Here is a 16,863-nt window from a genome sequence, read left to right as displayed (position 1 = left end):
CTTCTGTAGTCCTCCTTAGCCTCTTTCAGCTTATTCTTGAGTTCCCCCTGTACTCGCCTCAGCTCTGCCATGTCCAAAATCTGGCACATCTCCTAAATGTGGGGTGACTGCCTCGGTCCCTATAGGCTATAGCCGATGAACTTCCAGCTCATTAACCCTTGAATGCATGAAAGAGGGTCCTTCTCTACTTTATATTTTGCATTGCCGTTGTAAATGCTTCTCACGGTTTGAGCCCTGTGTGATAACTCAGCAGGTGGTAATGGCAGGGGCAGCCAATCAAGCCTGTTAAAGAAGTGAGTGTGTGTGTGTGTTTGTGTGTGTGTGTGCGTTTATGTGTGTGTGTTTGTACAGTATGTATGTGCCTGCATGTGTGTGCATGTATCTTTATGTGTGTGTTTGCGTGTGTTCGTGAGTGTGTGTGTATGTGAATGTGAAGTATACAGTCACTAAATGTACACATATATTAATTTATTGTATGGTCCCCCATAAACGGAATTGCACAATACTTGGCACGCATTCAGAGGGTCTTATAATGATCCTACACCTCCAATGTCATGCAGTTTTAACCTTGTCAGCCAGAGATAGCTGCGATTACAACACCTAATTTTTGCTTTTTCATTTTTAACTAGGTGGCGCTATACATCAAATGAGTGGTTATGCGATGGGTTGACATGGCCCCTTGAGACCAACATACAAAAAATGTGCTCCTCCTAGGCCCTACGGTTCCGTGTCATCCTTGTGGGACTACATGCCCACTAAATTTTGTGCACCCGGTCTTTCAGTGGCCCGGGAAATTACTGAAGAAAAAAAAAAGATCCGGAAGAAGAAAAAAACTGACTAAACCTATATGACACACCGCTTCACTGCACGTTGGTCATAAGTTGATGTCTGTCTGTCTGGCTGTCTATTTCATAGGCCTACACACCTTAGATCTACCATTTTAGTTGTTCAAAATTGGTAGGAAGTGATGTGCAAACAAACACCCCATACTGGACCATGTGAAGACCACTAAAATCAGATATCCAGCTTATTCCAGCTGTTACACTCCACTTTTCAGACAGGGATAATTTTGGGAGAAAGGACAAGGTGGCATGAGAATATTTGTTGAATGAATGTTTTCTCGCAAATTTACACAGTGTTATTGTTAGAATTCATTCAACACAGTGGACAACGCTATGAAATTGTAGACTACTTGCAATTGACGATAAAAAATTGCATTTCTGTCGGCGCAAGAAAAACCGCTTCAACTGCGACTCCGTTGCTGTACCCCACAACACACTCCCCTTTAAGTCGCCTAGCAGCGCTCCGGCAACGCTGAAGCACACCAGAAGCCTTCACAGAAGGATTGGCCGACAATACGACAACGGCTGACGGGGCTTTTACCCTCTAAAAAATCGGTTCTGACAGTAAAAACGACCGGTAACATCTGCACTATCCCTCCTGACATCTGTCACGACGAGCCTGATTTAACCTCGCTGAAACCGACGCCATAGCCATAGCGGGTGTCTAGTTCTAGGCTAGCATGAACGCAACGATAGACCGCATTCACTTCCAGCTCGTCTTTCCTGTCTGATTCATGGAATGGGATGCCTTTCTGTCGAGATTTCCTCTCCCTTCTACCAAGGACACTGGATGGAATTGCTAAAACGATGCGAGTGGTGTTAAACTAATAATTATGAAACATATGTTTTCGTCTCGACACTTGATGCAGGCTTGTTGACACGGCATAGGCTAAAGCCCGGTTCGAATGGTGGACTGATCTGTCATTTTTAAAAAAAATGTTTTGCCTTATCCATTTTCATGCCATTTCTGCCGCATGCAAGTTTTGGACGATGGATCTGCTTTGTATATTATGTTTGACATCAGCGAACGAGTGGGCGGATGTTCAATGATTTAATACCCTTTCGTGAGAATGTAACTGGGCGGTGAATTGGAACTATACGATTTTCGTGTCTCCACCGCGGGCGTCGAGTGTTCGGCGGACCAGCAACGATGCCGCGGAGTTTGCGAAGGCTTCTGCACCTGGTGCTATTCTGCCCTTTATCGAAAGGCTTGCAGGTATGGCTACGACACACGCACATAGACGAGAGTCGGAAATGTGGTGAAGATGTAGGATAATGCTCCTCTTTTTGCAGAAGTATAAAAATAGCTACACCAAGCCACCATCATATCACGTGCGTGTCAGTGAGAAAAGACAAGAGTGGTAGCAATATCGCTGTTGTGGGAGAGGTTCAGCTGAAATGTCTTGTTACTTGGTGACATGCTCTCCTGGTTGGTGGACTGTGCCCTGCTGAGGCCTATGTATTACATATTCTTGTCACATAGACCCCAGCAAAGTAATTCAGCTTTCCATGGTCCTATTTAACTGTGCAGTGGTGGAAGTAGACCTACATTTACTCAAGTAGGCTACTGCACTTCAGTAGTCCAATTTGTAGGTAGGCTACTTGCTTTACTGAAATGCTTTGTTACTTGGTGACCTGCTCTGCTGGTTGGTGGATTGTGCCTTGTGGTAGGTAAGTAGGATTCTTGTCACATAGACCACAATAAAGCAATTCAGCTTTCCATGGTCCTTCATGTTTTCATAATGATAGTTTATGTCCACTCCACTGCACCACAGAGGTACATTGTACTTCAACAAGGCTAAATTTTATTTGATAGCTAGTTACTTGTTAAAATGAATATTTTACACACTGGATGACAAATAGAAATCCAGCACACTGTTAAAGACTAAACCAATGGGTTCCGACCTTGGCTTTGATGTCATACGAAACGTGTCATTGCCCAGATGTCCATGATGAGTTGTTAACAGCTCCCCAAATACAAACTTTTTCCCTCTAAACATCTCACATGTTTATATTTCAACAAATGATCAAATAGCATGCATCACTAAACTCTGTTCCTAGCCCCTCTTCCATTAATCTTCTCATGACCTCGGAGATTTATCTGGTGTCCCTGTATACAAAACAGTTGCCTAGGCTTGTACAACTAGCTCCACCTCCAGCAGCTACCACAGTAACATGATGCTTACAGTAATACTTAAGTATACACTGGCTGTACCTGATATTGATATTTTGTGATATGTCAGCTCCTACACAATGATGGCGTCTGTAGTTGAGAACACTTATGAGGATATATTTGAGAGGTGTATAATGAGGGGCTGAGTCTTTTTCTACGTTATGGTGTTTGTTTATAGAAGAATGTCAGCAATTAACACCGAGTTTATCCCCTTTGCCCCTTCCTCTTATTTCTCCACCTCTCTCCCTAATTGTGTTTTCCCGGTCCCCTTCACCACCACCTCTTTGTATCCCCACCCCCTCTGTGACTATGTTATAGTCTCGTATGCCAGCTGTGAAAGTGAAGTATTTGCTGCTGGTGTGGGTGGGTATCCTGCTGGCCAGCTGGGTCCTCTACATGCAGTACTCGTCCTACTCCGAGCTGTGCAGGGGACACGTCTGCCACATGGTCATCGTAAGTAAACTACAAGCTCTTGCATAGTACACATACATAGTCTGACAATACATGCAAACGTCAGCATGCAAATCTGAAAGTAAAAGCGTAGTTGTCTTTGTGTCATGACAACTAAAAGGAGTTAAAGGGGTTCTTCTATTTTGTCATCATATACTTCTTACACTAGTGCTAGTGGAGGTCTGTATTTTATCATTTGTATTCCTTGGACTTGAAAAGGAGTGAGCTTGTAAAATGCCCACTCTACTCATCGCCACACATTAACAAGTAATAGTGCATGTGTCACAGGTTGCCTGTGACCAGGCAAAACATTTCATAATAAACAGGGAATATGGTGGGCAGACGAATGTCTCCAAGACAAGGGATAATAATCTTACTTTAGTTTTATTAAATAAGTTATTTTTTAAATAGCCAGCAGTAATATGAAAATAATGTCATATCCGTAATCGGCATTTCATAATTCATCTCAGTTGCAGTCACAGAAGAATTCCAAAATAGTCAATACCAATACCCAGCACAGAGAAGCACGAAGCAGCGGGGCGACGGACGCACTTCCAAACCAGCCGGTTAGAAGGTTAATCGCGGTTAGCAGCTACACTGTAGGTAAACTAGTGGCCAAAGCCCAGGCACCCACCGGCAACAAGCGTAGCGTGGCAGTAGCGATCACTGCAACAGAGTCAGGCAGGCAGACGGCAAGCAAAACGGGCAGGGGTGCCGTCCTTCCAGGTGACTCGTCCTCTGTCGGGCAGTCTCAATGACTCCAGCCACGCAGGCACTGTAAGACAGAAAAGAGCTCGGCAGCGGAAGGAATGCATCTGATGCAAATAGAGCCGACAGTCACTTAACTTAAGCCGGGCACAGACCAAGTCTGTGACCCGGAGACGTGGTGAGCGCTCAACCCTCTAGTTCAGCAGCCGGGGACCCTGATCACGGCCTTTCGTCCGTAGCCTCTTTACTAAGTCTCGTGCCCAGACAAATGATCAACGTATGGACAACACAGTCACCCGGGGTCCTCGCCACTGCCACCGCCCAGGGTCCTTGTGCATCTCTGGTCTGGGGATAAAGTAGAAAAACATTCCCCTGCATACACCTGTCCCAAATCTGGTGTAATCAGCCAACTCACCAGGATTGGCGGAAAGTTAATGGGTCCATTATCCCTCATTATCAGACAAACATTGGGAGCACTGGGGAGGGGTAAGGCACAGCACACAAAAGCATGCGTGGATCATGACACAGCACGCAAAGGAAAAGCACAGCAAGATGAACTAATAAAATAAATAAAAATATTCACACATGTGACATGCATCTGTAACACTAAAATAGCATAAAAGGGCACCATGCAAAAGCTTGACTTTTTGTGAGCGGCACTCTAAACTAGGGTTAGGTATTTACCTGCAAACTTTCTGTTTCGAGTGGTATACTTCCCTTTCCAGGAAGGTTTCCATAATCAACGCCAAAGAAGCTTTTAACGATCATTTCGATGACCATCAGAATCAGTGTTGCTAATACTTTGCCCAAAGGCCTTTACCGTTACCGTTCTGCCACCTTATTCCGTTTCCCGTCCAAGAAAAAAAAAATGTATTGGTATGAGGGTGAATAGAAGAACTTTTATGTTCTGAACTGAGAATAGAGTTGATGTGAGTGTCAACAAGGTTTTAGGAAGTGGAGAAGCCATTCTAAGGTCAGATATTTCTTGCTGCAGTTTAGAGACTCTACATCATACTGTATGTAGGTCCCTATGAACAAGCCCCCATGTTCAATAAGCTGCCTACCAAAAGGAGGTGAATGACCGGCCTAAGCTGTAAAGCGCTTTGGGGACTCCACTGAACCGAAAAAGACCTACATAATGCAGTGCTTAGCATGACCTACACGGACCAGTGCAGAAGTGCTGCATTGTAAACAAATCCAAGAGCTCTGAGGGTCTGTATTCAGAAAAGCCCGTGCTCAGTAAGAGCTGGCTGGGGAATCCGCATTCTGCTGTAATAATCCTGACCTTTTCATAGTGAGTTTCTAAGTAAAATCGACCTTGGTGGTTAATACAAGACCTAAATGAGATGAAAATGTTAGTTCCACTAATGTGGCCAGTGGAGCAGAACAATTGCATGCACTGTTGCTCTACTGTGGAGTAAACTCCTCTCTGTGCTTGGAAGTCGAGGGCATTTTCTTGCTGAGAAAAAAAGTGACAACCTCTAATGTTGTAGGGATCTAGATGTCAGAATGGAGTTATCAAGACGTCATGACAAGCATGGAAAAAGATATTGGTTATGTTGTTTGCAAAAAAAAGGTCTGGTAACTTGACAAGGCTGCTTGGCTAAAAGCCTCGGCTTGGTGAGTGCCGTTGCCATGTCAACTAATAGAATAGCAGTGTTGGGAGCAGTGTCATGAGCACGGAACATCCTAGAAAATAACGAAAGGATTGAAAATAAAGCAGAATGAAAGATTTGATGGCCGTCACTTTTTTGTCTGTTCAGACTGGTGTTTGTCACAGAACATAAGCCTTGGGCAACAGGAAATCTTTAATTTAATTTGTGTCTTTGGACACATGCCTACACAGACTAAATGACAAGGTCCAATATGTTTCTGTCCAGAGCAGCAAGCCAAAGAGAGAGAGCGAGAGAGAGAATGCATTGGTCTGATCATCCACCTCTTATGCATTGTGTGGTAAAGGATTGAGTTTACAAGTTATGAACTTACAGAGCAGGAGAGAAAGAGAGAGAAACCGTTAGGTTAGGGTCAAGTGAACATTTGAGTACTTCTTTCTGCAGTTTAGATGTCTTTTAATTGGTCAGCTCACTGTGGTGCCATGGCAAAGATGACACTAGTGTTGTAGGACTTTGGGGTCCCTCTCTCCTACCAAGACGAAGCAGAGGGCCACTGTCTTGCAGGACGTACAAAACACACACACACACACACACACACACACACACACACACACACACACACACACACACACACACACACACACACAAAGAGCTAGAAACACTCCTGGCCAAGTCCCTTTGGGACAGCTGGACAGGTCAAAGTTACACTTGCCCAGTCGTGTGAGTGCTCTGCTTTGGCCTATCAGTGATTAAGACTACGTTTACACGAAGCAGGGTATTTTCCTAAACGAATATCTGGCCATCTACGTTTGCAAATAAAACTGCATTTACACGAGACCGTTTTTTTTAAAAATGTGTTTACACGAACCCGTGTACATACATGCTGTCATGAGCACGCCAAACCACAGTGGCAGTCTAACGATAAGCTCAAGCTCACATTAACCAATCAGAACCCTGAATAGTCGCACGTGAGAACATGTAAATGTAAACATTGGTCGCACATTTGGTGTACTTCTGTTGCATACTGTGACGTTGGCTGCCCAAAACTCAGTTTACCACAGTTTACAACCAAACGCATAAACGAAGTTTTCCAAAAAAATCACTTTGGCCGGAGTTTTTTTGGATAACCGTTTTACGGGGCGAATTCTCCGTTTGCGTCTAAATGAAAGGCTCAAACGTAGGGAAATGTCTTCGTTTATAAAAATACACATGCTCGTGTAAACGGGGTCTATGGGTGTGTGAGATGAGTTAGACATTCAGTGAGTAAATTCCAGTTTGCACATGAGAGAATTGGGAGAGGTAGAATGTGTATGTGTGTCAATCCAAGTGGTTGCGAGCTGGTGTGAAATGTTTGGGCATGTGATCGTGTGCAAGAGTGTGAAAGTGCACTAGACCTCACCAGAAAGAGAGAGAGAGTCATTGCATATTAAGTGAGGAGGGTTAAAAAAATTCCAGGAATTTTCAAAGTTTGCAACTTTCCATGGGAATTAACGGGAATATATGGGAATAAACAGATTCCAGAGATTGGAGATTCCAGACCCTGGTTATCTAGAAAGATTAAGGGTCTGGCCACGAATAATGTAATGGCCCAACTTGAGGGGCGGCACTAAGCGTGCATTTGAAAATCTCACTGCACGCAATTGGATACACTATACGACCAACTTTTTCCGGTCTTCGATGCAATTGGATAACACTACGACTGTCATCTGTTTAGCTCGCCTCTGACCCGCCTATATCAGATACACCGATGTGACTTGCTCTCCACGGTACAAGTGGCAAAAGTAATGTACATCATTACTCATTGCCAGAGTGTCTCGCAGAGACAATTCAAATTGTGCTCTTGCGAGAACTCTGGAGTTTCCAGGGTAGGGAATAAACTAGAAATTTGTAATATTGAAAGTTAGTCTATAACATGGAACTTAAATGTAGTTAAAGAAGCCCTATGCAGGTCTGGTTATTCCTTTGCTGTTATTGGGTTTTCGCCTGATTTGGGCTCGCATGTTTCACGACATAGCTCCCCCTGCAGCTTTGGTGTGACTGCTACGCTAAACCCCCACTAGCTAGCGAGCTAGCCATCAAGAAACCAAGCTAAACACATACAGGGCTCACAATAAAACAGTCGAGCAAACACATTGTTCAAGAGACTATCAAACCACATTACAAAAACGAAGGTTACCCAAGGGTAGGCTACTTACAATTTCAACAGCAACAAAGCCAAGTTGGAGACCGTTTTGCAGTCTTCTTAGAAACTACAATCTGACTACATTTTCGAGACGCGATTGGATACTTCCACTGAGTCACATCCGGATTTGTTCGGGACGGGACCAGAAAGTTGCATATTCGTTTTTTTCCGCGGAAAACCACTAGGGGGAGACGAAGCACCCACCAAACTACCCAAAAAGTGTTGTAGAACCATCAGAACTACTCTCAACCTGCATAATTTAGGTCATTTTTTGCTAAAATTGTTGCATAGGGCTTCTTTAAAAAAAAAAAAAACATCTCGCAGCATAATATTAATTAAAATAACCTGATTTAATGCAAATTCAGTTGAATTTCTACCCTGCACATAGGTCAATCACATGCACACAGCAATCAGCCGTGATCATAAGCCGCTAGTAAAAACAAAACAGACCGGAAACAATAGACAGTGCTGATGGTTAGCTTAGCACGCTAGTAAACTTCCCATGGAAAGTGTCAGGAAATTTACCGTAAATTTTCCGCCACTTTACAACCCTATAAGTGAGTAAGCATCTAAGTAGGCAAAGACATGTCATGTCAATGGTGAGATTAAGCAGCCAATGAAGTTGTGTTTTCTCTCTCTCTCTCTCTCTCTCTCTCTCACTCACACACACACACACACACACACACACAACCCTCTGACCTGTCTCTCTTGTCTCTAGTGTGACCACTACCGTAGAGGAATTATTGCTGGCTCAGCATGTAAGGCTCTGTGTGAGGAGAGAACCCTCAACCTGCAGAGATGTCTGTCCACGTCATCAACACATCAGGTACAGAAAAACACATACACACACACACACACACACTCTCTCTCTCTTTGCTTTGCTCTCTGTCATTGAATTATTAAACATTTATCTGATTAATGAAATGTAGAAACATTTTCAAATGTACAGTAGATGTCATAGTAGATGCCATGAAGCATTTGGGAACCACTGGTTTGCAGCAATGCATATCTACTACACACTACCAGAAAAACACATACAAAAGGCCTTCACCCTTCACCCTCATCCTGCAGTGATACTCAGATGTGTCCCTTTAATCGCCCGTACTCCACTTGCAGCACAGCAGGTGCTTGTCCCAACCAATTAATGATTAAAAAAATCAAGACCAGGGTTTCATTTACAACTAGATTTGCATATCCTGAGAGAAATATCAGTTCATGCAAAGCAGACCATTAAAAAAGAGAAAGACCAGCAGTCATAATGGTCATTTCAAAGTCAAGAGATTCAAATATTAAGGAGGAAACTAAAGTGTTTGTGGTTCATGGTAGTTTTGTGCTCATGGACCAAACTCGTCTTATTTAACAAAGCAACGAGGTAAAAAATATTTTCCATGTCAGCTTTAACCAGGCTCTACAAGGAATGAACTAGGAATAACAAACAATGCAACTCTCTCAGCTTGAAATAGGGAGTCACTTTTCCCTCTGAACCCTGAATCTATCCCACCTAAAATGTAAAAATAAGCTTAAGACATAAACAAACATGTAACACAAACAAACAAAAACATGTTAATTGAAAACTAGTTGAGTGCTTACAGTTTCTGATGATATTTACAGGTATACAATGGGATGTGGAAGGAGAAGGCAGTGGTTATAAAGTGCGGCATTGAGGAGGCAGCCGGTGGTGAGGGCGTCCCGGGCTCTGCCTTGCGGCCGGAGAGCAGCCTCTTTGACAAGCCGGCCCGGGGCACCTCCATGGACGAGTTCAGAGAGATGCTGCACTCTTTCCTCAAGGTCTGTCCGTCCTTCCTCTCTAACATGTCTGGCTTGCTCTTCAACCTGTCCTGCCCTCTTTTTCTTACTGAGAAGCCATGTGTTATATTTGAAAATAACTTTACCATTTTTTTTTTTCACCTTTAGTCACATGAGAGTCAAAAAAGATTACAGTGGCCTCAGTGCCTGACCGAGGAGTGCTGATTCATTTGTACTCAGTTCTATTTTTGTTAAGAAAAATTACAAATATGTAATGGAAAAAATACTAAAAATATATTTACCGTAGAAAGTTGTACAATTAGACTGAACTCTCTTCATGACAGGTTTTTTTTTTGGAGAAATTAGTCAGACACTATTAGCCTAGCTAAGCATAATTCACTTGAAGTGAGTTACAGCTCACTTTTAGCTATAGGCAGAGAATGTCTAATAAGGGGAGAACCGCCACTCTCGGGAAACGTCCGGTTTCTGAACTGTTTGCAGTTCCTGTTCTGGTTCCACGTGAGGGCGCTCACGAATAAGTGCAGAATGAATGGAGGTCTATGGAGCTGTACCCTTCAAAATCCACTTTTCTTGGGATATAATGTTTTGTCTAGAAATTTGAATGTTGCATTCGAAAGAGGGGGCAGAGAAAATTCACCGCAGGAGAAAACACACCGCAGGAGTATTATGTTTTTTGAGTCACTTATTTGTTCTAAAAAGCCTTTGAAATGCGTCAATGACGACATTCATTAGCAGAAAGCTAGTGTGTTGTGGGCAACAACGACCCAACCTGTAAGAAATCGTAAGGACGTAAGTACTTAAACTTACTTCAACTTTGGACCTATAATCCATATTGAGCTTGCTTGATTGTGTTTCTCCACAATCAAATCTTCGATTTCTCAACGACAACTAGCTGAAAGAGACAAATGTATCCGTCTAGCTCCATAGACCCTAGGGGTGTAACGGTTCATGTATTCGTATTGAACCGAAACGGTACGGGCGTCACGGTTCGGTGCATGAATTTACACGGAGAATACACGGTATAAAAATACATAAAACTCGTGTGCGGATTAATTAATGTCATGCGCAATTACTGTTAAAGTAGCGAGAGTTACGGGAGTTCTTTAGCGACACCTAACGCTAATCTGTAGCCTCGCCTTAGCTCTGAAGCTCTGATTGGCGCCTATGTTTTTTTTTGTCAGGTCGTCGGTCGAGTCCATCAGTCATTAGCAGCACTAAGGTTAGACCCACAAGAGTTAGAGGATCCGCTGGTCTATTTCAGATTTTTGATCTTTGAGCTTCAGTTACAGTAACGTTAGTACAGGCGAAAGAGTGGTGGATAAGATGAAACTGTGTATCGGCGTTGTTCAGCAGTTGTTGGGTATGTGAGTGGAAAAAATGCTACACATATTCGAAGCCATCACCCAGATGATGTAGGCTACCAATCACTGAAACGAGGGGAAAAAACTTCCCCTGCGCTTCAGCAGCCTTTGGATACACATACAAATAGGGCCAAAACCTATGGCTTAAATTAAATGATTTCGTAATGACAGAAAGCTATGTAAATCGCGTGGTAATTACCTTTATGTTGGGGTAACTTGTAACTTCTCACATGAGGAGCTGGTAGTGTTAAGTGCATAGACAGTAAAATAAAGTGACAACGCTAACCAGGCTAATAAACAAACCATGCTACGGTGAGTTAACGTCAAAGGGAAAAGTCACGTGACTTCTAGTTGTAGTCTGTTTATGAAATGAAAGGAGCAATTTCGTTTTTTTTTTAAAATGCAAAATAGTGTGATATTTTCACAGTTAGTAGGCTAGATTATTACTTTACACACAATAAAAAAAATATTGAGGCAAATTGTAGACCTTTCCATATACAACTAAACACAGATGTTGAAGGTCTTGCTTAAGTGGATTTTTAAAAATAATTTTTCTATGTAATTTGCACTTTCAGAAATAAGAGATGCTGTAGGCCTATTTTCAGTTTTATAGCTGATTGTCTTATTTTGTTTACAAGTTACAGATGGAGTCTGGGTACCTATTGTACTGTTTAGCCTACATCTTACACACTTCAGGCTGTTGCAGATAGCTCAGGGAAGAGACTGTATCTAGGTGGTACAGCCTGAGACATGTACAAAAAAAATGCTTTCTGCGTTTTTGTTTTGCTTTTCCCTCCATTGTACCGAACTCGTACCGAACCGTGATGTCCGAACCGAGGTATGAACCGAACCGTGACTTCTGTGTACCGTTACACCCCTAATAGACCCCCATTGTTTTTGCACTTATTCGTGATCGCCCCTAGCAGAACTGCAACAGTTTGCAGGTACAATGGAGTTAATAGGGAGTGAACCGGCTCTCCATAAACGGGCTCTGCTATAGGCTAACTGGTGTACCACTTCTAGTGAATTATGCTAAGCTAAGCTAAGAGTGTCAGACTGGCTGTCGTATTCCTTCAAGCTATGAATGATATTTGGAAAAACATTTTGAAACTTTTGAAATGGCTATTATATTTTATACTTGCACTATTTAATCAGACAGCTTTATCTAATGTATCTATGCTATACATTTGGACATTTATAACTGCAAAAATATGTTGTCTAATGAACTGTTTTAAGCTTCTGTTCTTCGTTTAACCATATCTGTCTTACTTTTTACACATGTTCCACCACAGGATAGTCTGGGAGAGCAAGCATCACTTAGTACACTGGTAGCACGGGTGGTCACACTGGCTGACGTCAACCAGGACGGCAAGGTGTCTCTGGCCGAGGCGAAGTCGGTGTGGGCGCTGCTTCAGGTGCCCGAGCTGCTAGTGCTGCTAGCGCTGGCCGGCCGCGAGCACACACCGCGCCTGCTCGGCTTCTGTGGCCACCTCTACGTGACGGAGCGCGTGGCCCACGGCGCCCTCTGGCGGCTGGAGGTGCCACCCGCCCTGCAGCCCGTGGTCCCGGAGGCGGTCGGCGTGGCGCTCAACCGCTGGCTGGCCCCTGCCTGGCCGCGGCGCGCGCGCATCAGCATCGGCCTGCTGGAGTTCGTGGAGGACGCCTTCCACGGCGCCTACGGCAGCTTCCTCATGTGCGACTCGGGCCCAGCACGCGTGGGCTACAGCCAGCAGTACGACTGCAAGATGGCCGACCTGCGCGGCGTGGCCAGTGAGGCGGCCGTGAGGGGCCACCTCCGCGGGCGCCCGTGCCAGACCAACGCCGACTGCACGTACGGCCGCGACTGCACGGCCACCTGCGACCGCCTGGCGCGCCAGTGCAACACGGAGGTGGTGCAGCCCAACCTGGCCAAGGTGTGCGCGCTGCTCCAGGGCTTCCTGCTCTTCGGCGCCCCCGCTGACCTCCACGCCGACCTGGACAAGCAGCTGCGCACCTGCGTCACCCTCAGCGGCCTGGCCAGCCAGATGGAGGTGCACCACTCGCTGGTGCTCAACAACCTCAAGACACTGCTCTGGAAGAAGATCTCCAACACCAAGTACTCCTGATCTCAGACGAGAGAGAGGGAGAGAGAGAGAGAGAGAAAGAGAGGGAGAGAGGAGGAAAGAGGGAGAACGCAGAGATGGAAGGAGGAAAGAAAAGACAGAAGGGAGAGTGGTGCAGAGATGAGAGTTGAAGAGAGATGGGTGTCTCAGAGAGGGACACCCATCTTGGAGATGGAGCATGCAGGAGTGAAAGTAAAAAAATAAATCTGGGAGCGACTGCTGGAAAAGGAGAATGTGCAAAATGAAGCAAAGGTTAAAATAGCACCACTGTGCGTAGGCTACTACAGGAAAGGGAGCAATGCTGGACTGGACTGGACTTAACTAGACGCTGTTTTGTACCCTTGTACAGACACTGCTCAACTCTCATCCCTGCACTCCTACATTCACCTGCATCTCCCTGCCCGCTACCACTCAACCTAAGAACAGAGAAGGCACCACTACGGGTCTCAACTTGGGACACACAGTGCAGTCCTCATTATGCCACCCGAAGACCATTTGTAAACCCTTGGAGCAATGGGAAATGACTCCTGACTCTTGAATGGAAGATGATTGTTTTGAATTTGTGCACTACACCTTGATTCACAATACTGTAGTTTGGTAGACTAGGGGCTAGTGCCCTTCTGAGCCGATATATGATATTGGGAAGAGAATTTCACTAAGTACGTACGAGAGGCATACTGAAGCAGTCAGTCACTCATTACTACACTGTCCAGCACTAAACAAATTCTCCATTATGGAATATTGCACTGTGTGTGTTTGTGTGTGTGCGTGTGTAAGTGACAGAGAGAGAGAGAGTGAGAGTGCAAGAGCGAATGAAACCCTGGGATATGGAAGATAATACCTCTGTTACAGTCCTGTGCAGTGACCCTCAGGCACTTTAGTTTCTAAATGTCGCTCCATCCGCTAACGTCATGAGTGGACCCTCAACCTTGTATTATGCATCTCACATGTGTATCCACAAGACGGATAGGCTATTTATTGAGACTCAAAGACTCTTGCTGCTTGATTCTGCCAGGGAGACTACCATTTTAACACCTGTGTGTGCTTGTTGAACCAGTGATGGCTATGTTTTTTTTTTTTAATGATTCACTGGGAAAGAAGCTTGGAATGTGTGTGAGTGGGTGTATGATAGAGAGAGAGAGGGAGAGACCTGATCAGATGTTTGTGGATGAAAGGTAGATTGTCATTTACAGTTGTGTTTGCCGCTGGAGTTTTGTTTTTATGAGCAATGAACAAATTATTTGGTGAATTGTGTACATACAGTGCCCTCCACATGTATTGTAATCTCTACTAAAGTTGAGTAAAAGGAGGTAACAGAAAAATCATCTTTTGGTCATTTGTCTTGGTCTCACAATAAAATCAAGGAAATCCAATCTTGAAGGGAAGCAAATGTATCCTGAGAAACAATAACATCTCATTAAGAAACACATTAACAAAAACACATGCATTTTATATCTTCCCTTTTCCAATTAAACAGCACGTAACCTGTGACAGTCCATAAAGTTGGAGAATACAAAGCAAGAGATTTGAGAATCTTCTCTACAAAATCCTTTCAGATCGGCCAGATTCCTAGCTCCTCACTTGTGTGTTCTCCTGTCAAGCCCTGGGGTTCAGAGATGGCTCTTAATTTTTGTGTTCATTAAGCAATTTTTTGTGTTTAAATCTGGATATTCCTTATTGTTTCCACTGTGAGATTAAGATAAATCACCAAATTATGTTATACCTGTTTTTATTAAACTTTACCAGGGGTGTCAATTAATGTGGAGGGGGTTGTATTTGATGTAGCTGTCACTAGTTGCTGTCTGTGTGTGTGAGTGTGAGAGAGATGCTGTGAGGTTCATGCTGTAGTGTGCTAGTGCCATACTGCATTGAGCATTGTGCTGTATGGTGTATTCCACAGACCCGGACATTCAGACTTAAAGGTACATTAAGCAGATGGTTTATTGATATTCTTTTCATAACTAAAAGATTGATTAAAAGTAATCTGAACTACCACTGCATATTACTCATTTTCCTTATAATAAAATGTTTTTGGGTTAAACACACTTTGTATGTATGCATTTTTCGTTATTGATCAAAGATATGAGGGGTTACCTGACCTGTGATCCTTATTAATAATGACATAGCTGTTCAGCACATTAATTGAGGCCGTAAGATTTGGAGATAAATCAAGTGAATTAGCCATGGACTGGCTGCCATCAGACCAGAATAATCAATTATTTACTGTGGAAACCTTGAATGGAAAATCACGGTTGCTTTCCACTTAAACTTCTCTCCTTTCTTCCCCACAATCTCTTTCTGTAAGCATGTCTACATGTGTGTATGTACAGTATGTCACACAAGTCCACTTATAGGGTTTCAAGGGGATGGTTACTTATCATAGCACCCTTCAAGAATACAAGTGTTCCACCATCCACAACTTCAAATATTTATTGAAGATTTGGGTGTGTAATAAAAATCTTCTCACAAGAAACATAAACAGGTGATAGGGCTGTGATTCTTGTGAGCCAGTAGAAGATGGTGCCAAATCTTGTGAACATAACTTTCCCATTCAACAGAGCCCCATTCACACACAATGTGAAAAACAGGTTTCTGGTGATAATTATAGGCTCCAATGTGTGAATGAAGTTGACCTACACTGTACTAGAGTTGAATCGACAATCACTACACGCTTCCCTTCTTGTATGACTAGGCCAAAAACAAACCAATTCATTTACAGGTTTGAGAAGGACAAGGTGGAATGCCTAACACACATTACTTTTGACTTTGCGAGGGGGATGCAAAAATTATTGCAAGGGAACTTAATGCATATCGGGAGGGGAATGTAACAGGGGCTCTAAAATAAATTTCCACCTCCAAAAAGATAATTCCCACCATGGTTCTTAAACACCCAGTGTTGTGTGTATATCTCAGCATACATCCCTAAGACAATTGATCTGGTCACAGACAAAGGGCTGCAATATTGCTACAGAGGTGATTATAAAATACTAAGTTGCACTGCAAGTTAGCTTTGGTTAGCTAGAAAAAAAATCAGTTTGCTGTCTTAAAGTGCGTATGTCAGGTTAAAAAACATTTTTGACAAATGAAGGGACATGAAGCAAGATAGTAGTCAGTAGTGATTTTTCTTGAAAAATCAACTTTAAATACAATAGAACAATATTTACAGTTATTTTTATAACTGAATTTATCAACATTCCAGGAAACATTCCAGACACAATGATGACCTCATAAGAGGGAGTCCAGCAAAGTTGGAAAAAAAAACACATGGGATAAGGGATCATAAAGTAGGTTTTTTTTACACTGATGAGGCCAAAAACATGACTTCATTCCAGTATATCATGCTAGTCTACTACCTGCCTGACATAAAAATATCCTGATACCTTTTTTCTTTACTGGCAACCATTATTGATCTTAAAATGTGATGAAGAGGATATGGGTAAGTAGCAATGCTTGAAAATGCCAGTTGTGTCACTTGCCACCACATATAGACCATTATATAGCCTAAACTAAGTAGAATCAGTAAGCAACTCATTAGTCTGTGTTCAGCCAACCATGGGCATATGCTGTTCTTTAGAGACCTGACTATAATACCATCAGTGTATATGTGCTACCACACATTTGCTCTTCATATATATACATCTGCTTATCAACTAATGTTAGCTATC

General features: G+C 43.3%; 1 protein-coding gene across 1 annotated transcript; it reads left to right on the top strand.

Moving 5' to 3' along the window:
• The first annotated feature begins 1,295 nt into the window (after positions 1 to 1,295).
• On the top strand, positions 1,296 to 15,207 carry dipk1b (divergent protein kinase domain 1B). The gene is made up of 5 exons (XM_076284820.1): positions 1,296 to 2,058; positions 3,334 to 3,468; positions 8,687 to 8,794; positions 9,580 to 9,756; positions 12,389 to 15,207. Exons 1-5 carry the CDS (start codon positions 1,993 to 1,995, stop codon positions 13,199 to 13,201), a joined length of 1,299 nt encoding a protein of 432 aa, XP_076140935.1. The 5' UTR covers positions 1,296 to 1,992; the 3' UTR covers positions 13,202 to 15,207.
• Positions 15,208 to 16,863: the final 1,656 nt, after the last annotated feature.

The sequence above is a fragment of the Alosa pseudoharengus genome, unplaced genomic scaffold, assembly GCF_046254945.1.
Source record: "Alosa pseudoharengus isolate Yale_2024_CS ecotype anadromous, Long Island Sound unplaced genomic scaffold, YU_APseudo_1.1 YU_APseudo_1.1_scf_14, whole genome shotgun sequence".
NCBI classification, from domain to species: Eukaryota; Metazoa; Chordata; class Actinopteri; order Clupeiformes; family Clupeidae; genus Alosa; species Alosa pseudoharengus.
The sequence above is the reverse complement of the archived record's forward strand: the minus strand, read 5'-3'. Positions and strand labels throughout refer to the sequence as shown.

What these genes read in the sequence shown, in the direction of transcription:
- dipk1b (XM_076284820.1), top strand. Translation starts at nt 1,993, where the DNA reads ATGCCGCGGAGTTTGCGAAGGCTTCTGCACCTGGTGCTATTCTGCCCT. An exon ending in CTTTATCGAAAGGCTTGCAG is followed by an intron (nt 2,059 to 3,333) that starts GTATGGCTACGA and finishes ACTATGTTATAG; the next exon opens with TCTCGTATGCCAGCTGTGAA. An exon ending in TGCTGCACTCTTTCCTCAAG is followed by an intron (nt 9,757 to 12,388) that starts GTCTGTCCGTCC and finishes GTTCCACCACAG; the next exon opens with GATAGTCTGGGAGAGCAAGC.